The sequence below is a fragment of the Odocoileus virginianus genome, chromosome 10 (genome assembly GCF_023699985.2).
Source record: "Odocoileus virginianus isolate 20LAN1187 ecotype Illinois chromosome 10, Ovbor_1.2, whole genome shotgun sequence".
Taxonomy (NCBI): Eukaryota; Metazoa; Chordata; class Mammalia; order Artiodactyla; family Cervidae; genus Odocoileus; species Odocoileus virginianus.
Genome location: NC_069683.1, coordinates 29,537,966 through 29,565,151, shown reverse-complemented (window position 1 = coordinate 29,565,151; position 27,186 = coordinate 29,537,966). Strand labels below are relative to the sequence as shown.

At 36.5% G+C, this 27,186-nt stretch overlaps 1 protein-coding gene across 4 annotated transcripts in view; it reads right to left on the bottom strand.

Moving 5' to 3' along the window:
- FCHSD2 (FCH and double SH3 domains 2) overlaps nucleotides 1–27,186 on the bottom strand; it is a 247,863-nt gene that overhangs the window by 21,034 nt on the left and 199,643 nt on the right. For all 4 annotated transcript variants that reach the window (XM_020902752.2, XM_020902754.2, XM_070473282.1 and 1 more), the window contains 3 exons: nucleotides 23,197–23,313; nucleotides 20,251–20,355; nucleotides 6,793–6,954 (listed from right to left, as the gene is read on the bottom strand). In XM_020902752.2, the coding sequence (XP_020758411.1) occupies nucleotides 6,793–6,954; nucleotides 20,251–20,355; nucleotides 23,197–23,313 (384 nt within the window). The remainder of the gene's footprint in view (nucleotides 1–6,792; nucleotides 6,955–20,250; nucleotides 20,356–23,196; nucleotides 23,314–27,186) is intronic.

Sequence of the window (27,186 nt, the reverse complement as noted above, 5' to 3'; positions counted from 1 at the left end):
TGAATTAAACTGATCCTACTGCGAACCTGAAATGTCAGTTTCATTAAAAGTGTGGACATTTTGAGAATGGAGTTTAGTCCAGTAAAAAGGTGAACGCCCATCTGAAAATACTGTAAATAAAAAAGCAACTGAAGATTTTTGTAGGTGTATTCCATTATTTTCTACAGTTTACATTTATCTCATCACGAAAATCCATTGTTCGTTTCTTTGGGATGTAGCTCAAGCCAACAAACAGGTTTCTGTGTTATAAAAACAAAGCCTACTGGATGCAAGGACTATAAGGCATTACTGAGGCAGATGGGAAGCAAACTAGCATCTTAAAGGTTTAAAATCTTTACTCTTGCCTTTCAAACACATACTGAGCATGATCTTCATAATGAATAGACCTAGAATTTATTTCTATGCAACTCTGTGAAATGCTCATATACTTAGGGATGCTTCCCAACAGAATAGATTGTCAGGATGCCTTGGCATAGTAGTTGGGGGAAGTGGCTGAAAACAAGGAAGTCATGTAAACACTGTCAGCTATAGTCTGAAAATCTAGAGGGGAAAAAAGAACAGACAGAAAGAACAAAAATAAACCAACCTCAAACAAAGAATCTCTGACTCAGTAATTCTAAGATCCTAACTTACAGAAAAAAATCCCCAGTATGAAAAAAAAACGTGTAAAAAATGTTTTAAAGAGTGTTATTTAGACTATGTGGAGGCAAGCCAAATACTAAACATAAAGAGTTAAGTGAACGCATTCCTGATGGGATATTACACAGATATGAAAAGGATTATGAAGGTCATCCATCAGTATGGAATGTTAGATAAAAATATTCAAAATTAACATTATGATAAAGGTGTTCAAAAAAGGAACAGTAGAAAGAGGAAGGAATTCAACTAAGTTGCTAACAGTGTTATAAGGATGGAGCTTTTTAAATTTTCTTCTCTGCCATACTTCCTAATTTTTTGTTATCGAAGTTATATAATCTTTCTATTCTACAATTAATATAATTTCAAAATTAGGTTTTAAACTGGGTATGGGTTTCTGAGTAAGAGAAGGCAAGAAAATGAGAAGGGATAAGTGACAGAAGGGGTGACTGGGTCACTGGCAGCAATCCAATCATAGGAGACTGTATGCAGGCTCTGATTAACCATCAACTGAATGATTATACCAGTAGAATGCTCTCCATGAAAAAATATTGCTATATTGTGATTTTTTTCCCTTCCTATTCCTATATTCTGTACCACAGCATAATACAGAAAGCAAAGAGTTAATACTCAAGAAAGTATAGTCCCTTCCTTATTCTATAAGATAAACAATATATGTTTAAAAAATATTTATCTCCATAGGGCACTTTACACTAGTAATGTCTAATAGTACTATTAACTATGTTTTCCAGACGAAAGGGAATTCTAAACCTGATGATTAATGCTTTTGCTGGCATCTGTAATGGAAGAAATAATTTGGCCCCCGAATGTGTATTTCTACTCTCTGTTCCTCTCCAGCTAGCTGTCAGTGTGAAGAGCTACAAATTCCTCCAAGTTATTTCAGGGCTGTCATTTAAAGTCAGGTTAAATAAATATTGGGACTTCATTAAACTATTCTATGCTTACATCTTTCCCTTATTTATACTGTTAGTAGAGCATCCACTAAATACATCCCTCAGCTGAAACTGAGAAAACACAGGTTCTGTAGAGTGACCAGAGGGAAGAAAGAGTGGAATGGGATTGCAAAATGCTCCTTTCACAGAGGATAGGACATGTCTCTAGATGAGCTGATGTTTCGGGATGGTTGTCAAAAATACCCAATTTATTCAACACTTACAACCAGTCTGTACTACTCACTGCCAGACACTATACCAGGGACATCTCCTTCATTTCCTTCCTTCATACTCAGATGCCTTCCTTTATCTCTTGTTAAATTTCTTTAAAGCCAATCCCAAATGACATTTCCTTCATGAGGACATTTCCTTCTCTCCCATTTTTCTAGCTGGTATAATAAGCATACCTTTGGCGATATTGTGGGTTTGGTTTCAGACCACCACAATAAAGTCAGTTCAGTTCAGTCGCTTAGTCATGTCTGACTTTTTGTGACCCCATGGACAGCAGAACATCAGGCTTCCCTGTCCATCACCAACTCCTGGAGCTCACTCAAACTCATGTCCATCCAGTCGGTGATGCCATCCAACCAACTCATCCTCTGTTGTCTACTTCTCCTCTTGCCTTCAATCTTTCCCAGCATCAGGGTCTTTTCCAATGAGTCAGTTCTGTGCATCAGGTGACCAAAGTACTGGAGCTTCATCTTCAGCATCAGTCCTTCCAATGAATATTCAGGACTGATTTCCTTTAGGATTGACTTGTTTAATCTCTGTGCACATAAATCTATGTTTATAGTGTAGTTATTAAGCATGCGATACTATATGTCTAAAAAATTTATATACCTTAATTAAATACTTTATAGCCAAAAAATGCTATCATTTGAGTCTTCAGTGAGTCATAATTTTTTTGCTGGTAAAAAGGTCTTGCTTTGATGTTGATGGATGCTGACTGATCAAGGTGGTGGCTGCTGAAAGCTGGGGTGTCCATGTCAATTTCTTAAAATGGGACAACGCTGAAGTTTGTGGCATTGATTGACTCTTCCTCTCTTGAACTATTTCTCGGTAGCGTGCAAAGCTATTTGATAGTATTTTACCCACAGTAAAACTTCTTTCAAAACTGGAGGCGATCCTCTTAAACCCTCATTTATCAACTAAGTTCATGTCATAGTCTAAACCTTTTGTTGTTACATCAGCAATCTTCACAACATCTTCACCAGGAGTAGATTCCATCTGAAGAAACCACTTTCTTTGCTCATACATAAGAAGTAACTCTTAATCCATTAAATTTTTATTACATGATTGTAGCAATCAGTCACATCTTGAGGCTCCACTTCTAATTCCAGATCTCTTGCTATTACTACTACTCTAGCATTACTTCCTCCATTGAATTCTTGAATCCCTCAAAGTCACCCACAAGGGTTGGAATCAACTTCTTCCGAAGTCCTGTTTATACTGATATTTTGACCTCTTCCCATGAATCATGAGTGTTCTAAGTGGCATCAGAATGGTGAATCCTTTCCAAAAGCTTTTCAACTTACTCTGTCTAGAGTCATCCGAAGAATCACTATCTAAGGCAACCACAGATTTACAAGATGTATATTTTAGGTCATTAGACTTGAACATCAAAATTATTCCTTGATCCATGGGCTACCAAAGGGATATTGTATTAGCAGGCATGAAAACAACATGAATCTCATTGTACATCTCCATCAGAGCTCTTGGGTGACCAAGTGCATTGCCAATGAACAGTAATATTAGCAAAAGAATCTTTTTTTCTGAGTAGTAGATCTTTAAAAAAATTTTTTTAAATTTATTTATGTTTTTTGGCTGTGCTGGGTCTTTGCTGCTGCATGGGCTTTCTCTCGTTGTGGCAAGCAGTGGCTGCTCTCCAGCTGCAGTGGGAGGGCTTTGCGTTGCGGTGGCTTCTCTCATTGCAGAGCACAGGCTCCAGGGTGCAGGCTTCAGTAGCAGCAGCACATGGGCTCAGCAGTGTGGCTCATGGGCTTAGTTGCTCTGCGGCATGTGGCATCTTCCCGAGCTAAGGATCAAACCCCTGTCTCCTGCACTGGCAGGGCAGGTTCTTTACCCCTGAGCCACCAGGGAAGACTGCGTAGTAGATCTTAAACTAAGATGTAGTTTAGTTTAGTAGGGTGTAAAATATCCATAAAGTCATATTGTAAAGTGATACACTGTCATCCAGGTTTTGTTCTATTTACAGAGCATAGCAAAGTAGATTTAGCATAATTCTTAAAGTCCCTAGAATTTTCAGAACAGTAAATAAGCACTGGCTTCAACTTAAAGTCACCAGCTTCCTTAGCCCCTAACAAAACAGTCAGCCTGTGCTTTGAAGCTTTGAAGCCAGGCATTGCCTTCTCTCTATCTAAGTCCTAGATGACATCTTTTCCCATGGCAAAGCTATTTTGTCTACATTGAAAATCTATTTTTCAGTGTGACTACCTTCATTAATGATCTGAGCGAGATCTTTTGGATAACCTGCTGTAGCTTCCACATCAGCACTTGTTGCTTCACCTTGCACTATAATGTTACAAAGACAGTTTCTTTCCTTAAACTTCATGAACCAACCTCTGCTAGCTTCCAACTTTTCTTTTGCAGCTTCCTTACTTCTTTCAGCTTTCATAGAAATGAAAACAGTTAGGGCCTTGCTCTGGATTAAGTTTGGCTTAATGGAATGTTGTGGCTGGTTTGATCATCTATCCAGACCACTAAAACTTCCTTGCAACCAGCAATAAAGCCTTTTCTCTTTCTTATCATTCACATATTTACTGGAGCAGTACTTTTCATTTCCCTTAAGAACTTTTCATTTGTATCCATGAGATGGCCAAACGTTTGGCTCAAGAGGTCTAGCTTTTGGCCTATGTTGGCTTTCGATGGGCCTTTCTCATTAAGCTTAATAATTTCTAGCTTTTGATTCAGACTGAGATGTGCAACTCTCCCTTTCACCTGACCACTCTATAGATTATTAATCAGCCTAATTTCAATACGGCTGCATCTCTGGGAATAGGGAGGCCAGAAGAGATGAAGAGAGACAGAGGAATGGCTAGTCAGGGAAGCAGTCAGAACACACAAACATTTATCAATTAACAGGTGGGATTTGTGGTGCTCCAGAATGTTACAGTGGTAACATCCCAGATCGCTGATCACAGATAACCACAACAAATGTAAAATGAAAAAGGAAACCTTTAATTTGTTAAACAATGCAACTGTTGGTGAGTGCAATAAAGTGAAATGCAATAAAATGAAGTATGTTAAGTTTTTCTGGTACAATTTTACAAAATCATGAGATTTTGGAGCTGGAGGGTATCTTAGAATTTCTGAAATCCAGAGACTTTTTCCAATATGTGCTGAGGAGTTAGGAGTTAATCAATTTTAAGTTTGCTATACAATAGTTCAGTCATACACTTCCATGTAGCATTAAGATTCATAGATGTCTGCTTGCTCTACCAGTTTGTAAGCTTTTTGAGGAAAAACACCAAGTTTTGTTCATCTCCAATTTGCCCAGGAAGTGGGCACATAGGGAAAAGTGCCTGCCCAGTTGATAGAGTTAGAAAAGATGCTAGTCTGAGGAAAATCATGGGGTTGATAAGTTGCCAGTAGTAAGTACTGTTGAAGAAGCCAAAAGCAAGAATGTATCTGTAATTTGCTATCATCATAAGAATTTTGTTAAACAGAATAACGTGAATTAGGTGGAAGTTGTGGCTTTTAAAAGATGCAATGGGAAGAGACATTCCATGCAATAGAGCAAATTTGTTGTATTGGAAACAGGGTAGTTCTTCTAACCCCAAAGTCAAATAGGTGATACATACTTATTTTCCCCAGCTGGATTACCATTAATAGTGAAATAAAAATAAACCTTCAGTAGATTGCTTTTCCTTAGAATGCACATGCACTCACAATCTTTTTTAAATGCACAAGTCTATTCTCATTAGAAAGTCAGAATGCCATGTGAAAAAACTGACAAAACTTCCAAGAATGTTCTTGAACTATGGCCACTTTCTCTAGCTCGATTCCTTTTATCTGAAGGGCACAAATATTGAAGAGGCACTATGGATATGGTGGAAAGTCAGGAGATTAGAGAATTAGTTTGCTACTATGCCATCTGGGATTCCCAGGTGGTGCGGAGGTAAGGAATCCACCTGCCAATGCAGGAGACACAAGAGACATAGGTTTGATCCCTGAGTTGGGAAGATGCCCTGGAGTAAGAAATGGCAACCCACTCCAATATTCTTGCTTGCAAAGTTCCACAGACAGAGAAGCCTGGCAGGCTACAGTTTAGGGGGTTGCAAAGAGTTTGACTGAGAAACACACTATTCCATTTATCTATTGATTCATTCACTTTGTCCCTCAACAGACATTTACTGAGTACTGATACGTGCCAGACACTTTGCTGTGCAGAACAGTGAACCAGGTAGGCATAGAAATTACATTTCAGGGAAGAAGACAGATGGTAAGTAAAATAAAACAAGACAAATACAGATTGTAATAAATGCCATATGGAAATACACTGGATGAGAGAGAATAATGGGTAGGGGGATAGCAGCAAAAAACAGTTTGACCAGCAAGGCATTATATATCCACCTATGTATTACCAGGCAAATCACTGAACTTTTCTGATACTCAGATTTCCAGGATGAAAAACCATGGTTGAACTGGATGACATCAGAGTGGAGAACACTCTGAATCTGAGTAAGAAAACTTAAGCGTGAGTTCTGGCCTTATTCATAAACCTATACCTGTAGCACTGTCTCCCTGATGAAAGAAAGAAACTGTGAGCAGAGTGTGCCAGTCCTTGTGAACTGAACAGACTAAGTCACAGACTGTGTTCCTTTCCCTTCTTCAACACTGTTTACAATGCTCTGGATGTTTATTTTCATTTACACTGAAGAAGACCTCTGAAAACTTTGGAAAGATTAGACTAAAATTTTTATCCTGCTACCTCTGAATAAGAAATATACCTACTTTTATGAATGGGATAATGTACTTTTAAAAAGTACTATTTTTTTCTTCTCTCTTTCTTTCCTGCACTAAGTTTAACTCAATTAGTGATAGACTAAAGGAAAAAACCCCAAACCATTAGAAAATCCATTACTTTTTCTTTGAAATTTTGGCTATCATCAAGTTTGGTTACACAGTCATAGAAAAGCATCCGTTAGTGAAGTTAGCCCATCATATTCAAGAGAAACTGTACCGAGTGTAAGGCTCCATTATTAGTCACTGCAGGAAGGCGGGCCCATCGTTCATTTTCCAGTTCTTCCATCACTTGGTTCATTGCACTCTTTAGCCATGTGTCGACAGAAACACCAATCTGCTTTAGTAGGTCCAGTCGGGCTTCAGCTTTCAACTTAATTATCTAAGAAAACCAAGAAAATGGTAAGAAAGCAAAGCATTCTTTCGTTAAATTAATTGCTTTTAAGTTATTCCTGATTGAGTAATTAGGACAATTTTGATATTCACTAGCAATTCTTCCTTGGCATAGATGTTAATTTTTCACTTGATGAGAGACAGAGAGAGTGGTAAAAGGGAAGGAAAAGGAAGACGTTAATGCAACATAAAGTCTGCTTTCCTCTCCTGTTAGTAAGGCTACGCCTCAGAACATTCTAAAGTTTAGCATTTTCAACAGTCTTCTAACTCAATTTCTGGACTTTCTCTTCTCCTCTATAATCCACCTTTTACAAGTCTATGAACGATCTCATCAGTTACTTCTCTGCTTAAAAATACCCATGATTCCTGACTGCCTACTGAGTAAAGATTTTAAATTAGATTCTAATGCAGCTATCAGAAACAGGAGATGTTGAGAATAAAAGAAGTTTCTATGCTCCAAATTCAAGAAAAGGAAACATTGCCTGTTCTCTGGCTCTTGTTCCAAGCCATAAGCAAGTAATCATAGAATTAGTTCAAACCTGTCCCAAACAGTAACTGCTTTGCCCAATAGCCATGCCTGTAAGTCAGTCAATCAATGACAGCCCCTTGCTTCTGCAAGGCGGCCAGGCAACCACAGCCCTACTCCAGTAAGCATCAGCACTCAAGCTTCCACTCCTGCTTCCCACAGTGCACCACTCTCTGTGCTAGTGCTTAGTCACTCAGTTGTGGCCGACTCTGAGACCCCACGGACTGTAGTCCGCCAGGCTCCTCTGTTTATGGGGATTTTCCAGGCAAGAATACTGGAGTGGGCTGCCAGGCCCTCCTCCAGGGGATCTTCCCAACCCAGGGATCAAACCCAGGTCTCCTGCATTGCAGGCGAATTCTTTACCGTCTAGGGAAGAATAGACCTCCTTCCCTACCGATTTCTAGGCAAGTCCTATCTCTACACACCAGTTAAGTGAGCAAGTCTGTAGGACATTTCCAGTTTTGAAAATCTGCCAGTCCCTGAAACCCTCACTTCTCAAAACCCTTTGCATCAGTTCTACTTTGTCAGAGAGATTATATTTTGTAAATATCATTCTTTTTTTGCTTTAGCAAGTAGTAAACTCAACCTCACTGTTCTTCGTATTAAGAGTGGTGTTGTCTTCCTCAACATCTGAAGGCTCCATTGAGATAATTTTGAGGACCTTCACTGGACGGCCTTCTGTGGGACTCTCAAACAAGTGTGCTCACTGAGCCCTTCTAGTATACAATTTTGATCACTCTCTGGACTCTCTGCTGAGGGAGTTGGTATCAAAAAGGATCTGAACTCTGACTTCTTTCACTGAGCTCTCATTGCTAAATTTATTTTGTATTCCTAAGATTTGCACAGTGAGATAAAGGGACTTCCCTGGCACTCCAGCGGTTAAGATTCCCCCTTCTACTGCAGGGGCACAGGTTTGATCCCTGGTTGGGAAACTAAGATTCTATATGCCACATGGAGCTGCCAAAAAAAAAAAAAAGATAAAAATTCTTATTACATAAGATTAACCATATTAGTCACTTTAAAGTACACAATTCAGTGGTTTTGGATATCACATAGACCTTAATATAAAGTAATTAAAGATTATGGCTTGTGGCACACTACTTGGTAAATAGACTTGCAAAAATCTGTTTTTTCTAATAATTTTTTTCTTGGTAACAACTTTATTGAGATAAAGTGCACATATAATTTACTCATTTAAATTACATAATACACTTGACTTACAGCATATTCACAGATACATACAATTGTCACAACTTTTATTTATTTTTTAACTTTTTATTTTAAATTGGAGTATAGTTATTTAACAATGTGACAGTTTCAGGTATACAGCAAAGTGATTCAGCTATACATATACACGTATCTATTCTTTTTCAAATTGCTATCCCATTTAGGTTGTTACATAACATTGAGCAGAGTTCCCTGTGCTAGTGCTATACAGTAGATCCTTGTTGGTTATCCATTTTAAATACAGCACTGTCAACACAATTTTAGAACACTTTAATCACCTCTAAACCTCCCCCGACCCCTGCCATGTCCTTTAGCTATTGCTCCCCTATCCCTTATTCGATGTAGCCTCTGGAACCACTAATCTACTGTCTTTCTCTATGAAAGAAAGTGAAAGTTATTCAGTCGTGTCTGACTCTTTGTGACCCCATAGAATGCACAGTTCACGGAATTCTCCAGGCCAGAATACTGGAGTGGGTTGCCTTTCCCATCTTCACGGGATCTTCCCAACCCGGGTTTTAGATTTGCCTGTTCTGAACATTTAGTATAAATAGAACCATACAATATTTCCTGTCTGGCTTCTCTTACTTCGCATAATGTTTCTAAAGTCCATCTATGTTATAACATGTATTAGTATTTCATTCCCTTTCATGGATAGTGCATGGATATAACACATTTTGTTTATCCATTTGTCAGTTGATGGGTTGTTTCAACTTTTCAGCTAATATGAAAATGTTGCTATAAACATTTGTATACAACTTATACATCAGTGTACAAGTTTTCCTTTAGACATTTTTTCATTTCTTGTGGATCTATACCAAGCCTGGACTTAGTCATAAAGAAACGGTATGTTTGGCCATTTGGGGAAATTGTTTTTCAAAGCCACTACCTCATTTAACAACCACACCAGCAGGGTATGATGGTTACCATTTCTTCACATCCTGGCAACACTTGCTAATGTTTGCCAGTTTTGATTCTAGCCGTCCTAGTGGGTGTGAAGTGGCATTTCACTCTGGTTTTGATTTGTTCCCTGATGACTAACGATGTCAAGCATCTTTTCATGTGCTTGTTAATCATCTGTATATCTTCTTTGGAGAAATGTCTATTCAGAACTTTTGTCCATTTTAAACTGGGTTGTCTTTTTACAGTTTTTATTGTGCCTTTGTCTTTTTTTTTTGCCTTTGTCTTTTTATTGTAAGCCTTTTGATGTATTTTAGATAAAGAGTCCCTTATTAGATATCTTATTTGCAAATCAGGTCAGTTCAATCACTCAGTGTGTCCAACTCTCTGCGACCCCACGGACTGCAGCACACCAGGCCTCCCTGTCCATCACCAACTCCTGGAGTTTGCTCAAACTCATGTCCATTGAGTCGGTGATGCCATCCAATCATCTCATCCTCTGTCATCCCCTTCTCCTGCCTTCAATCTTTCCCAGCATCAGGGTCTTTTCCAGTGAGTCAATTCCTCGCATCAAGTGACCAAAGTACTGGAGCTTCAGCTTCAACATCAGTCCTTCCAATGAATACTCAGGACTGATTTCCTTTAGGATGGACTGGTTTGATTTCCTTGCAGTCCAAAGGATGCTCCAGTGTCTTCTCCAACACCACAGTTCAAAAGCCTTAACTCTTTGGCACTCAGCTTTCTTTATGGTCCAGCTCTCATGTCCATACATGACTACTGGAAAAACCATAGCTTTGACTAGACGGAACTTTGTCGGCCAAGTAATGTCTCTCTGATTTTTTTTCCTGCTTTTTAATATGCTGTCTAGGTGTGTCATAGTTTTTCTTCTAAGAAGCAAGCATCTTTTAATTTCATGGCTGCAGTCACCATCTGCAATGATTTGTAAATATTTCCCCCCATTCTGTGGGTTGTCTTTCACTTAACAGTAAGCATAAAAGTTAAAATTTTGATTAGTCCAATTTATTTATTTCTTTTGTAGCTTGGGTTTTTGGTGTCATATTAATGAATTAATCAATCCATGGTCACAAAGATTAATCCCCATGCTTCTTATAACAGTTTTATAGCTTTAACTGTTTCATTTGGGTATTTGATCATTCTGAGTTGAGTTTATTTTTGTATACGGTGTGAGGTCAGGGTCGAGCTTCATTCTTTTGCATGTGGATAGTCAGTAGTCTCAGCATCATTCTAGTATGTATTTTAAACTAACACAGGCAATGAAATGTTTTTTAAAAATGAGTAAACTAGCAAACTTCTTTTTGGAAATTATAAATGTAGGTCATTTAACTGCTAAAGCAGAGAAGCAAAGAAAATACAAAGAAAGAGAGGGAGAAAAAAGACACATGTACACACACACACATGAGTGACAGAGATTAGTATATTCTATTTTCTCAAATCTAAGTAATCTAGTTTTCATAAAATTTATTTTTGTCAGTACTTTGCCAAACAATTAAAGAACATGGTATCTGCAAACTCAGATCGCAGTTCCAGAATAAACTACGCTAGCCTTCCTTCAGAGTTCCAACTGTTTATATTTTAACAACTATTTAAAAGCAGAACTTTCCAGTGTTTTCAAGTATATTTTGATGATCTGCCAATTGATTAAAATTCTGCAGAGCATAGCTCTCTGAAACTTGATGGCATTCCAGATACTGCTTGACCAAATCATTTTTAAAACTTGTAAAAAGATAGAGCTTTTTAAAATGATGTTTTAAAAAGTCAGATCTTTTAAGATATATAACCTTGGTAATATTAACACCGTCAATTAACCAACTTTAAGGTAAAACTGAACGTATGTGTATCTACATGTCATACCATGGTTGAGTTTATGAAACTGTTCGACAATTACAAAATCTGTAAACCTAATTTGGGCTTAATTAACTTATATTCAAAATATCATTTCTCTAAAATAAGAACTGTGCCTATTTGTAACCCTACTATTTAGGTCAGTGCATACAGTAGGAAATGAATAATGGTAGATAATACCACTTGCCACTCAATTACTTTTGGTATCTTAAACCTCCCCACACCCCCAAACAACTTTTTCATATATACTAGGTACTATATGATTATACTATTTCATTTAATTTATACAACAAGCCTGAGACTGGATATCATAAACTCTGCTGAATAGGTGTGAAAAAAATGATTTAACCAAGGTCATATCAATTGTGGTAAAAGGTTATGCCCAATGAAACATGGGAGTCTCCAGGCATCCCCTCCCACATTGATTCTGACCTTGTCCACATGATTATTTTTTTGGCCAATGGAACATATACAAATCTGATAAAAGCAGAAGCTTGATAAGAGTGTTACTAGGACTTGATTTCTTGGTATATGCCTCCACTATGTGAGGAAGACCGGTTGAGCCTATTTGAGGATGGAGGGCCATATGGAAAAAAAGACCTAGTCCTCTAGCTGTGTGCAGCTCTTTGAGTAATCATGGGCAAAACCTGCAGAAGAACTACACAGACAACACCCAGATGATGAAGGATAATAAATCATTGTTGTTTTTGCCATTAAGCTGGATTTTTTTTTCCTAAAGGCAGCAACAAATTACTGTACTTAAATAATTTAATCCCCAAATATCTGGGATATCTTTCTGTTACTGCTTTCTAATTTTATTCTGATGGGTAACAGAACATATTCTGCATGACATCCTTTCAAATTCAGTGACATGGGTTTGTGGTATAGTCTATGGTCTTGCTAAATATTCTATATTTACTTTATTTATTTATATTATTTTTTTTGGCCAGGCCTCATGGGTTGTGGGAACTTAGTTCCCTGACCAGGGACTGAACCCAGGCCCTCAGCAGTGAAAGCAGAAATTCTTAACCCCTAGACTACCAGGGAATTTCTCCTTGTCTATTTTAAAAGAACATAACAGTATATTCTATTACTGTGGAGTGTCCTATAAATGTCTATTAGGTAAAGTTGGCTAGTAGTGTTATTCAAGTCTTCTATATATTTACTAATTTTCTAGCTCGTTGTTTCATCAACTACAGAAGGGGAGGCTGAAATCTCGAACTACGATTGTAGATTTGTTTATTTCTTCAGTTGATTGTCAGTTTTTACTTGAACTATTCTGTAACTCTATTATTAGTTACAAACACATCTAGGATTGTTTTGATGAACTGTACTTCTTTTTAATCTTATGAATCGTCTCTCTTAACATTTCTTATGCCATCTATTTTGTCTGATATTAATATAATCACTTCCATTTTCTAACAATTAGCATTGCTTCCCTGTGATGAACAACAGCTGAAATTTTTTTTTTTTTTGGCCTTCTAGCTGTTGTTTCTTGCCAAGTTCCTTGGAGTTTCTGTTCCACATGTCTATTTAGGTTTGGCCAAGGATTTGGATGGCTATTTATATGCAAATTTGAGAACTCCCTGACATCCCAGCTCAAGCCAGTGAGGCTGAGGCTCTCTGCTTGAATCTTAGCTGTACAGCCCTTTAGGAAGAGCTGTAAAATGTAAATGTCACTACTCTAGTTCCATTCTTTGAAGAGCCTATTCCTCTCTAGTTCTTATATGCTTTGGGGCATTTTCCGGTTCTATCAAATAAGTATTTTAAATATTTTTACCCTAGATTAGATTAGTAATTGTTATCTAAAAGAGGATATAAGCTAGTCACTTATTATCAGAAGCAGAAACCCTTGAAGAGATATATCCTAGAAATATTCCAAGAAATCTTAAATGTCACTCTGTAGTATTATTAATAATATTTGCATTTTAATTTTGAAACTATTTAATACATATGTAGAATAAAGCAAATAAAATATCATGATAATATTATAGGAACTAAAAATCTCAATATAAAATAAAAGATATAAATATAAAACCAAAGAAGTTTAATAAAATCTTTCCAATTTTAAATTTTAACTGAAAATATCAGTATGAACTCACGATTCTAAAAAAATTCCTAGCTCTAAACCACAAAGAAAGGGCCAAGAAATAAATGACTCCCATTTATTTCTATACCACAAACCAGGTGCAATAAGCACCTTCATAGCCTAGACTTTGGTATCTAAATACTATTCTATATACTAAAAGAAATCTGGGCTTCTTGAAGAAAAGGTAAATTCTAAACATGGGCAGAGAAAACACAAAGCGAGCCTAAGATAGCTTTCACTCATTTCATATGCTAGCAAAGTAATTAATACTCAAAATTCTCCAAGCTATGCTTCAACAGTACCTGAACCAAGAACGTCCAGATGTCCAAGCTGAAATTAGAAAAGACAGGGGAACCAGAGATCAATTGCCAACATCCGTTGAATCAGAGAAAAAGCAAGAGAATTCCAGAAAAACATCTACTTCTGCTTCACTGACCACATTAAAGCCTTTAACTATATGGATCACAACAAACTGGAAAATTCTTCAAGAGATGGGAATACCAGACCACCTTACCTGCCTCTTGAGAAACCTGTATGCAGGTCAAGATGCAACAGTTAGAACCAGAGAAGGAACAACAGACTGGTTCCAAATTGGGAAAGCAGTACATCAAGGCTGATTATTGTCACCCTGTTTATTTAACTTCTATGCAGAGTTGTTGTCTAACATTATGCGAAATGCCAGGCTGGATAAAGCACAAGCTGGAATCAAAATTGCCGGGATAAATATCAATAACTTCAGATATGCAGATGACACCACCCTTACAGAAGAAAGTGAAAAGGAACTAAAGAGCCCGTTGATGAAAGTGAAAGAGAAGAGTGAAAAAGTTGGCTTAAAACTCAACATTCAAGAAATGATCATGGCATCCGGTCCTATCACTTCATGGCAAATAGATGGGAAAACAATGGAAACAGTGACAGGCTTTATTTTCTTGGGCTCCAAAATCACTGCAGATGGTGACTGCATCCATGTAATTTAAAAGATGCTTGCTCCTTGGAAGAAAAGCTATGACCAACCTAGACAGCATATTAAAAAGCAGAGATATTACTTTGCTGACAAAGGTCCGTCTAGTAAAGCTACGGTTTTTCCAGTAGTCATGTATGGATGTGAGAGTTGGACCATAAAGAAAGCTGAGTGCCAAAGAATTGATGCTTTTGAACTGTGGTGTTGGAGAAGACTCTAGAGAGTCCCACGGACTGCAAGGAGATCAAATCAGTCAATCATAAAGGAAATACATCCTGAATATTTATTGGAAGGACTGATGGTAAAGCTGAAGTTCCAATACTTTGGCCACCTGACACAAAGAGCTGACTCATTAGAAAAGACCCTGATGCTGGGAAAGACTGAAGGCAGGAGGAGAAGGGGATGACAGAGGGTGAGATGGTTGGATGGTATCACCGACTCAATGGACGTAAGTTTGAGAAAGCTCTGGAAGATGGTGAAGGACAGGGAAGCCTGGCATGCTGCAGTCCATGGGGTCGCAATAAGTTGGACATGGCTGAGCGACTGAACAGCAGTAAGACAGCTTGCTGTGCTAGAAAGCAAATTAATGTTAAAAGACTAACAAAAGTAATGTGAGAAGGACACAGAAGTCAGCTTAAATGGACTCTCACTGGCCAAATTTAGACAATATGGGGCTTAAAGTAGGACAACTATATTAAAAATACATTAAATGAATAAAAATCCATAATAAATTCAAAGTACATAAAGTAGGACTCCATGAGGAGACACAAAGAATAAGTACTATGGAAAGAATGTCTACCATGAAGCTGTGAACTGAAAAACTCCCAGAGATTGTATAGGGCTGAAAGATGTTGCAGTTCTATCTAGCCAGAGCTGAGAGACCAGAGACCTTGTTGGATTCTCAAGGCATAAGAAGAAATGGCAGAAAGGAGATCCATTAGTAATAAGCCTAAACTAGCCCTATTGGAAAGGCTACTCTAAACCAATCTAAACAGAGCTTAGAAATAAGTCTTGAACAGATCTAACTTATCTGCAGATCAAAGTGAGCTGGCTGCCCAAACAAAACTCAACAGGCTTTAACAGAGGTAAAGAGAATCCAGACACTCAATAACCAGTCACTGTTCCTCATATTCAGTAAAACAAACAAACAAAAAAACAGTACTAAGATTTGAATAGGAGAAAAACACAAGCCACAACCAAAGGCAAAAATCAGTCAGTAGAAAGAGAGTCAGAAATCATAGAATGAGTAGAAGAGAACTTTAAAGTCATTTTTATAAATATACTTAAGGACTAAAAGGACATCATGAAAATAAACAAGAGTGAACAGGCAGATATAAGGAACCAAACTGAACTTATAGACCTAAAAATGTAATATCTGAAATCAAAATTCACAGGATAGTCTTAATAACAGGTTATAACTACAGAAGAAAAGATTCATGAATTTGAATACATAACAACTCATCAAAGTGAGATTATGATAAAAAAATAAGGCTGGTAAAGTGTGTGAGATGATCTTTATAAGTGATGTGTAGGACAATATCAAGTGATGTATTATTCAGGTTGTTGGAATTGAACTAACCTATTTGACAGCAGATCATTTGTTGCCTGGTCACAAAAGAACTTTTGGGGATGATAGAAATACTTTCTGTCTTGGTTGTGGAGGTGGATATACAGGGCTATGCATTTGTCAAAGCACATCAGAATGTTTACTTGAAACGGTTACATTTTATGTATATTATACCTTAATAAAATTGATTTTTAAAATTCCATGACATTGTAATGATACTTAAGAAAGGAAGAAAAAGACTCACTTGCTGCCACTGCATACTTGGTAATTGCAATGGAAAAAGAAAAAAGAACTTTAACAACGGAAAGATTTGGTAGTACCACCTAAATTGAAAGTGACTATTCTTAGCATCAATTGTGAGAAAACTTGATAAAAACATACTATGATGAAAAACAGTACCATCTATAAAGTATTCTTGCCTAAAATAAGACTATGATCAGTCCTTTAAACTTCCAATTTATAGCACAGAAATACACTCATAAATTTTATACTGTAAAATATTAATAGTTGATTTAGCATGTTGAGAAAGAAATACTCATCTTTTTTGTACATTTGAAAAATTTTCCCATTAAAAACTGAAAAAAGTGATTAGTTAAGATGTCTACCAACATACTACAATATAAGAGTACAGTGTCACCTCACAATAAACTAGTCTGAAGGTAATATAAATTTGGATATATATGACTGGAAATTTTGTTTTTATAGCAGGGTCATCCTTAGCATTTCATTAACCTTGTAGCAATGAGCACTCAGGGGCTTCCCAAGTGGCTCAATGGTAAAGAATCTGCCTGCAATGCAGGAGACACAGGTTTGATCCCTGGGTCAGGAAGATCCCCGGGAGAAGGAAATAGCAATCCATCCCAATATTCTTGCCTGGGAAATCCCATGGACAGAGGAGCCTGGTAGGCTACAGCCCATGGGGTCACAAAAGAGTCGGACACGACTTAGTGACTAAACAACAATAAGGCCTCAAATTTTATGCAACTGAAGTTTTTTTTTTACTTCCCTTACAGCATTATGGCAAAGGTCTTACCATTTTTCAGTCTTTGAGTACAAAAGTGACACTGAAATTTTGAATTACTCAAGTACAAGAGAATTGTGTCCTGAAACACAAGTCATGTACAGCTCCAGAAAGGGCATTTAAAACTCCTGGTTTCTTGAAAAGCTATCTTAAAAATGGGTATGATATGGGTGGCTCAGCAGTAGAGAATTTGCCTGCAATGCAGAACGCACAGGAGACACAGGTTTGATTCCTGGGTCAGGAAGATCCCTTGGAGGAGGGCATGGCAACCCACTCCAGTATTCTTGCCAGAAAAATCCCAAGGATAGAGGAGCCTGGTGGGCTATGGTCTACAGGGTCACAGAGAGTCGGACACGACTGATGTGACTGAGCACCAGCATGTCAGATCAAGAAACGTGTATGCGTACGACGAAAGACATTTCAAAAAATTCAAATACCTAAATACCAGATTAAGAAAACTTTAAAATTTTAATTTGAGCAGCTATTGCCTTATTTCAATTCTTCAGCTAGGGGCTACAAAGAGTAGCACAGCTAGTAGCTATAGAGATCATAACAATGTAACAATAATTTTGTTCATCAGTTTACGTCTAGTATATTCATCAGAATCTGGCACACAGGAGACACTCATTAAGTGTTTGTTAAACTAATCAAAGAGTCCATCCTGAAATTAACCAGCCAATAATTATTTAATCACTACACAACCTCTATTATACTGTTCTTTGGAAATAGTAATCTATTCTTATTCTTTAGAAAAGCACAGGCCATTTACATTTTCAATTTCTTATGACTGGAAAAAAATTTTGAACCTATTACTGAGTACCATAAAGGCTTCTATTCTCATTAGCAACACTAAATGGAAACACAATATAGAAAAAATTAGATAAAGCAGATTAACCAACAAGGGAGGGTAGGATTCATGTTGTAGTAGTTAAACACCAAACATAAAGGATATAATGGATTTTTAACTAGTTTCTTCTCCCTTCTGTTTCAGTATTTATAATAAAGTAAGTAACTGTTGAATGGAACGAGAAAATCCAATGCAAATGATATATAGGCAGAAGAAAGAAAAAGGAAATCTATTGAAAATATTACTGTCAATTCCTCTGAAGGCTCTCATGGTCTAGCCTATACGAAAATCTCATCATGACAATACTACACATAATCCCCTAATAATACCCTCATATTTGCCATCTAATTTTAGTTGGGTTATAAAAAGATAATGATTCTGGCATTGTGGTTTTTAGCATATTCCATATTTCTGGTAAAAAAATTATCTTTGAGAATGCAGACTTACATACTAGTATTAGGAGAGATGAGACATTCTGTTGTGTGAATCTCACTTCATATTTTAGGCTTTATAAACACAGGGCAGTTTAGCACATTCATGGAAATAACAGGTCATTCAGCCTAAGTGCAGACTTTGTGTGACTGATACCTACTACTGCTATTACTGGAGGGCATGGTGGAGGTAGGTACCAGATGGTGACACTATGGATAAAGTCTGGAAATGGAAAATACAAGAGAGAACACACCCCTCAGAAAACTTCTGAGACTTGTCCTGTCAAGACTCTGAAATGGACTTCACCCAGAGTTTGGAGAAACATCAAATAAGAAAAGCTCTTCTACACAAGTCCATGTTTCTCAGACTAGGCAAGAGGCTGCCAATGTACTTGGCCAGCACCCTAGGGCAGCTGTTTAGCCATGACCTTGAATTCAGTGAGGAAAAGGGCTATTTATTGTTCACTGCTCTCTTTACTATGGAGGCTGTGGGTCATGTGCTAGGAATAAAGGTGAGCTGGGGTTACTGGGTCTTCTCCAGGCCAGGTAGACAGCAAGCCTTGTCTGGGTCAGATCACTTCCACGGGCGGTGTCACAAACACACTCATATTCCCTGTCTTTGCTGATGCTGCCTTTCTGCTCACTACCAACCCCCACTCCTTGCCCTACCTCAATCACTGAAACACTTCCTCAAATTTTCTAGAGATCTGAGAGGGTGTTCGAAAATCACTAGTTTAGATTAATGCTCAATCCAATGCAAGAAGTGCTTGTACAGAATCTTCTTATACACTTACAGTGCTGCATTAGATCCCTGGGCAACTTATTCTGCCACTGGGCATATCTGACTGTTAGAAAGTATTTCCCAGTAGCAAGCTCAAATCTGCCTTCTTCCTACCTTCTTTTAGTTCTAGCTCTGCTTCTTGAGGTTGTAGGGCACAAAACTGTGCTATCCCTTTTTCATCTGTCAATGCCCATCTTAAGTTTTACCTCTTTGTATTACCTGCCCTAATAACTTCTCCCACAGCGACCCCTGTGCCCTTTGGTTTCCTTATGTGCAGACCACTCCTTGGCACTTATCTTTAGTCTTAACTATCTTGGGCATTCTTTCAGCCTTTCTAATAGGAACGTATTCTCACTGACAGCTGGACACTCTCAGTCTTTTTTTTTAAATGTCTACTTCCATCCCTTTACTATGATGCATTGGATATGCAACTAAATACAAATGAGCAGGGGTCCTCCACGAACTGGTCTTAGCCATGATGACCTTCCTTACTTTGTACCACATTTTCTTACAAAAATCTATCCTAATCAAATCCAACTGCAAACTATATCCTGTATCTTCCTCCTTTGCAAATAACTTTTCTTTCCATCTCAACTTCTCCCTCTCTAGGTCACAGAATATTAGTGTATGGTACCTGAACTTCTGAACACTACACATAAAATGTGTATTTTTCTGTGGTAGAGAGGGTTTTATACTGTCATATAATCCTCAAAGGATTCTATGACTCCCCAAAAGATTAAAATTCAGTGCTTTAACTTTTTTTTTTTCACCTTGTCTGCTTAATCAACTCTTGGCACTGAATTTACATGGATCAGTTTCTGTACTATTAATCTTTATTGTGACCTAATTCTTTTGCTATTTAATGTTTCATGATTGTAAACCCTTCATAGGGGGCTTAGTGTCTTTTTGTTATGTGTGCTACCCTGTATGATACAGACACTTAAAGATAATACTTTGGACACAGATGGTGAATCACCCTTCAAATTAATGTACAGAGACTGGATTCTAAAGGTCCACATCGCGGCTATGACACTGCTAGAGCTGGGCAAAACACCATAACGAGCTCCCACCTCACCTCTGCTTTACGAATATTTTCTTTAGCTTCATCTATTTTCTGTTCCAACTCTGTTCGGTTTTGCTCTGATACTGAAACTCCATGGCACTCCAGATCATCTAGAACCTATTAAAGAAAATAGGAAAATGATAATTGTTTTCTATTTTTCTCTTTTTTTATTAAATGACTAGAACGTCTAGATAATTTTAAAGACTTTAGTGACAAGTTTCCATGATTCCCTTTTTAACCTTTGTTTTCATTTATTTATTTGAAATTTTTTTAAAAAGCTCTGAAATAATTACAGACTTATAAGAAGTTTCAAAAGTAGGACAGAAAGTCTCTTCACCCAGGTCCCCTAACAGTAAAAACCTGTCTAACTACCGTATAAGATAAAATCCAAGAAACTGACATTGGCAAAGTCTATAAATCTTATCTGAATTGCATTTTTTGATATGCACACCTTTAACTTAAAAATTACATGAATATAAAGCACTGCTTCCAAACAACAACTAATATAAAATGGCAAAAAGTCTATTGCAGCTTCATACACTATCAAGTGTCCCCAACTTTAAGATTACCACTGTCCCATCAATTTACTTGTATTTATCAAACCATTTATTATATATTTCCTATATACTTTGCCCAGTTTTAAAAAATAGTGAGATCTATCAAATGTGTCTAAGAAACCTTTGTGTGTTTGTACAAACAGACTGACATCATTCTCTAACCCACTGATTCAATCATTCAGTTGTAGCATACTTTATTTACTCTTACTTTACTACCATTTGAGTTTTCAAATTTCTCAATACTATAAATAGTACTGTGTTAACTACCTGGGCTTCCCAGGTGGCTCAGTGGTAAAGAATCTGCCTATAATGCAGGAGATGCAGGTTTGATCCCTGGGTCAGGAAGATTCCCTGGAGAAGGAAATGGCAACCTACACCAGTACTCTTGCCTGAAAAATCTCACGGACAAAGGAGACTGGCAGGCGACTGTGTATGAGGTCATGAAAGAGTCAGACAAGACTTTGCAACTAACCAACAACAACAACAACCTAGTCAGTGACTCTTTGAACACATGAGAATATTTATCTAAGGCAAAAACATAAAAGTAGAAATTGTACATTTTTATAGACATTGCCAAATTGCCCACAAGAGGCTGTACCTATTTTTCTAGTAGTGTGTAAGAGCACATTTCTCTACATTTCACCAACACTGGATATCATCAATCTTTGAAATTTTAAAAAGATTATCTCGCTGTTTCAATTTTTGTTTCTCTGTAATAGAGCATCATTTCATATCCTCTATTCATTTTTCTAATTTCCTCTTTTTATTATTATTTAAATATATTTCCTTCTAGATACGAGTCCTTTTTCGTTATTCATGTCATAAATATTTCCTCCCATTCTATTGCTTTTCTCTTAACTTTCAGAAGACCTGTTGTTTTACAGAAAGTTTTAGGTTTTATGTAGTCACATTCATCAATCATCTTACTGTATACGTTCTGGGCTTTGTGTCTTACTTAAGAAACCATTTGTAATATGTCAAAAATATTCTTTTTTTTTTTTTTTTTAGTTTTCAGTAGTCTTGTGTCTAGCACTTAGGCCTTTAATTCTTTTGAAATTTACCTTGTATATGGCAGAAGGGAGAAATCTAACTTTATATATTTTTCCAAATACACAGATAATTGTTATAATGCCATTTCCTGAGTAAATCCTTTCCTCAAAGATTTGAAATGCCATTAACAAGTTTTTATTATGAAATATTTAAATACACTCAATAGACTAGTGTATTTTAAATACACTAAAATACAAAAATAGACTAGTATGATAAATTCTTAAATATCGATCTCCAAGATTCACTAGTTAATGAAACTCCTCCACATTTGTTTTACCTATTCTTTATTTTTCTGTGCTAATAGAAAAGCATTTTAAAGCAAATTCTAGACATCTTGTCATTTCATTCCTACATGTTTTAGTAAAAATCTCTAAAAACTTAAAAAAAAATACAACCATAATACCATTATCAGACTTCACAATAATCCCTTGGTCACAATAATGCCTTGGTAGCCTTAATATGCTATTCATCATTAAAATTCCCTGCTTGTCTAAAAATGATTTTTTATAGTGTTTTTTTGAATCAATATCTAAAGGTCCATACATACACAGATCATTTTCTTTGATACATTTGTTAACTCCTGTATGATGCTACAGCTTTAATTACTATAGTCACTACTGCATCTTTCAGTATGTGCTAAGCTACAAATGTCTCATTATTATTGTTACTGGCTATTGCTGTTTTGCTATTTAGTCATTCAGTTGTGTCAAATTCTTCTGCGACCCCCTGGCTCTAGACCGCGAGGCTCCTCTGTTCATGGGATTTCCTAGGCGAGAATCCTGGAGTGGGTTGCCATGCCCTCCTCCAGGGGATCTTCCCAAGTCAGGAATCGAATCTATTTCTCTTGCTGGGCAGGCAGATATCAGACACATTTTAGGACCAGATTTTGAAGTTCCTTTGAAAACATTTTTAAAGTTTCACTGAAATTACAAATAAATTTAATAAAAAAAATTTTTTTAAGTCAGAGAAAGACAAATACTATAGGTTATCACTTATATGTGAAATCTAATATATAAAACAAACTAGTGAAAATAACAAAAAAGAAACAGATTCACAGATTTTGGAACAAACTAGTGGTTACCAGTGGAAAGAGAGAATGTGGTAGGGGCAAAATAGGGGTAGGGGATTAAGAGGCATAAACATGCATAAAATTAATAAGCTATAGGGATATATTGTACAGGTCTTTAGTAGATACCGGAGAACACTGCTGAGTGTTGAGTTATAGGAAAAACATCTATTGGATATTTTTCACACAATAAAATTCAACTCCTTAAACTGGTTTGATGTTTGACTTAAGTTAGATGTAACGTACGTAAGTTAGATGTAACCTACGATTCTCTACTGCACTTACCCGTTGTTGGTGAACAATAGTTTTGTGCTCCCGTGCCACACGTGTGGCCCATTTCCGAGCCTCTTTGTTTAAACTGTGCTCTTCTGTGGTCCCTGTTTCTGATTCTAACTGTCGACTCTACAACACAAGAGAGAACAGAGGGGAAAGTACTGTTATCCTTGTTGAAATCACTACCATTTTGTAGGTAGACCAGAGGGCCTTATTTAATCAGCACTCAAAATATAAGGCATGCTCCACTACTGTGGAAAGCGATGTCTCATGTCATAGGAGATTAGCAGAAGACAAAGAGGATGGTATAAAAACCATAAATGACCACAGATTTTTGTCTTCCACTTCTGAACATTAAAGCTTCATCTCTAATACTGTAGTTTGATCCATTTTGGGTATGAAGAAAATTAAGCTAAGCAAAAAAGAAAAAGTATTCATGCCAACTTACTATGACACTAAAATAGTTGCATAGACAAAACGGAAACAATTTAATAATTTCAATGGGATTAAAGAAAGAATCATTGGATAGAAGTGAAAAGAAAAAAAATAAAAGTATATAATGACAGCAACGCAACATAACCATCCTCAAAAATACTGGGATTTAGTTACAGGTCCATTACCAACTTACCACCAAACCTCAAGCTAGCTTTTGTTCTTCTTTTGGGCTTTACTTGTCATCTCAAAGATAGGGATGCTAGAGCAAATGATCACAAAGAACAAACTGCAAAATCTAACTAAACAAGAGTTAATAGTTAACCCCTATTATGCAAGGTACTGTGGCAAGTGCTTCATGAAACTTTTATAACAATTTTATGAAACGGGTCACATGGTCAGTTTATAGAAAAGGACTCTGAGGCTCACAGATGTTAAATAAAATTTCCAGTGTCTACCAGATAGTAAATGTTACAATTTCTGATTCCAGAATTAGAGCTCTTAACCACTAAACTGTTTTTAACTTCTTCTAAATAATGAAGAATTCATAAAAAACAATCTTTATTAAAATCAGATTAAAAATTTAATACTTTTGGGGAGGACTGTAGGCAAGGTTGAAAAACTTTTTCTCTATGCAGACATTTCAGTTAAAGCTAGATTATATAATGATAAATGAATTGAAACATATCCAAATCTAACCAACTTTACATTTACATTTTATACTGATTCATTCTTTGGGCTATTAGGGAATTATATTTGGCTTGCAAAAGGATCTAGGCATTTAAAGTCATTTCTGTACTCAGAAGCAAAGGTTTAAAATGTTAAACCCTGAATGCAGAATGAAAATGTAATCTATAGGATGTATGGTATAAAGGTATACTCTGAAGAGCTCAGGTATAGATTTTTGAGTCAGATAGATCCAGTTTTAATCTTCTCTATGCTACTTATTAGCTTTATGATCTTTTGGGTTGTTAGTTAATCTGTGCTTTAGTTATAGCTGAAATTGGTGAAAATGCCATCTATCTCAAAGGGATTATTTAGGACAAAGTGAGGTCATATTTTAAACATTCTCTTATAGCATATGTGTAAGTATCCAATAGATGGTAACTGCTAAAGACCCAACAGAAAATCACGTGAAACAAAAAAAATTAGCATTGCTAATGAAAAAGTCCAAATAATTCCCAGGTTCTTGATAGCCCAAATAGTGAATCAAAAACAAGGTTGAATATATAATGAAAGATTGAGATCCAAAAAGAATGAACTCGTAGAGCACAGAGTAGATGAGAGAGGAGGCAACTGACGGAGAACTTTAATTTTTATTACTGAGGCACATTGTAGGAACTGGTAAACAGGTCTAAAATGTGTGTTGGCTGCATGGCCAACTTGCACACACAGAATCTGTACCTTTTTACTGAGTATTATCTGTGCTTGAAAGCTGGAGAAATAAAGATAGGGCTTTTTTTTTCATTCCCTATGGGTTTACTATTACTCAGAATGGAGTGCCAATAATCAGGACAGATCACAAATACCACTGACTGGGAGATGTGATTTTGGGATGTTCTGGGCAAGGAATGACACAACAAAAATTCAAGTAGATTGATTGCGTTCATGAATTCTGAAATCAAGTCATGGAAAAACATGGCTACCTATAATACAGTTCTAGACAAAAAAGAATTCTTTATAAGGAAAACACAGGCCAGGGTACTAAACAATACATAGAGAAATGATCTAATGCCACTCCCACAAATAAAGATCAATATAAATTAGAATCAAGTAAAGATCACTACCTTTTTAAGATGGTATCAGTAGTGGTTGATTCCAGCAAAGGAACTGTTAGTGACTGCTTCTTTTTAAAATGGGCTAATTTAATCTTTAGTTCAAACTTTTCCTCTACTACTTAAAAATGTGTTAAAATATATAAAAGAACAGTAACATACACAGGCTATTCAGAAATAATTTAAAAGACATTGTTATTTTCCTAAAGCAGAATATGAGACTAAAAATTAAATACCAAATAACACAGTAGATTAGCTCTGGAAAAGTTCAATTATTTAACTTGATTGTTTTTAAAGAGGCATATATTATAACATAACAATTCTCTGCATAATAGCATAAAAATAGTTCAAATTACAAACTCAAGAGAAATGCTATAAAATTATTTCCTATTGACTTTTAAATGTAGGTTAGGTAGTTTATTAGTCTGTCAGTTTGGGTTATTTGATAACTCAGGTCAACTACCCATGATTCTTGAATTTTTGGAAACATCAGATTTCAGAAATCATACAAGCTTTAATAAAATATTTCAGAAGCAGATTTTTTCCTGGAAAATAAATGTCAATCCAAACACAAGCCTATGCTTTTGAGTACTCTTCTTTCTGGTTGGAATAACTACCCTATATTTTTTGGTCCACAGACAAATTCCCAGTTATTTTTCAAATCTCAGTTCAAGTCCACGTTCTCTGTGAAATCTTCCCTGATATTGCCAGATAGACTCAGGGATTTCTTCAGTTTAGACATATCTCCATTATATGAATTTATTCATTTGTAAGACATCTACCATGTGGTTGCTGTCAGGCTAACATAACATTATACTGTGACTGCTGCACGTATGTTTCTTCCTGTTTGTCTTCAGGCAATCTGAGGCCCTAAAGGATGCATTCCTGGCATGTAGCACCATGCCTAATAGTATGCAGAATGCCCTCAGTAAAGGCTGGTTAACAAATATAACCTAAAGTTAGGGCCAGGCCACCAGATTATTAATATGGTGCCTTCAGAAGTGATGAGAATAACACAATGAATTGTAATCAGTTTCTAACAGATAAAGGAAAGTATTTTGTATGGAGAAGAACAGGATGAACAGAGGAGAAGGACTAATAGTAAATTAGTGCCATGCATTTTAATCCAGATTCTCAAAGCTCACTTTAGGACTGAGATCCCTCTGCTCTTGTAAAATAAAAGATCTCTTTTTTCATGTTTAAATTCTCACTACAAAATCTATTCAAAATGGATGGCTAAGGAAGGAATTTTTTATTTTTGAATCCCCAACTTAAGGAATCTTTATACATTTTATTTTATGAAAGTTATTTGTTCTTTAAAAAATAGCCATTGAATATGAAGTGCATTCACTCCTCAAAGAGGCCTGGCTATGTCATTCTGGCTAATGTACTTAACTTGGTCTCTGGGCCGTAGCTTTCTCAACTGAAAATCAAGACATCTCTAGATGAGATGAAATCCCAGATCCTTACCAGTGCTGCAATTAAGAGAACAAACAGGCTCACGCACTGGCTGTAATCAGAGGGAACAGTGTGTTTCTCTACATAAGAGACCCAGATATTATGCTATTCTATTGCTACTGCTCTCTGCTCCAAATTTCTTCTTAGCATTATCTGAGGATAGTCTTAAGAGCAGAAGGGCCTCTGTAAAGATTATTAAAGTATCCTAAAAACATATTAATTTATTTGGAATTTTAAATTCATGACATAATTTTAGGACATACTGGAGATGAAAACCATAAAGAGAAACCATGGAAGGTGCAGGATGTCAAATTTCTAAGATGGTTAGGGAGTATAG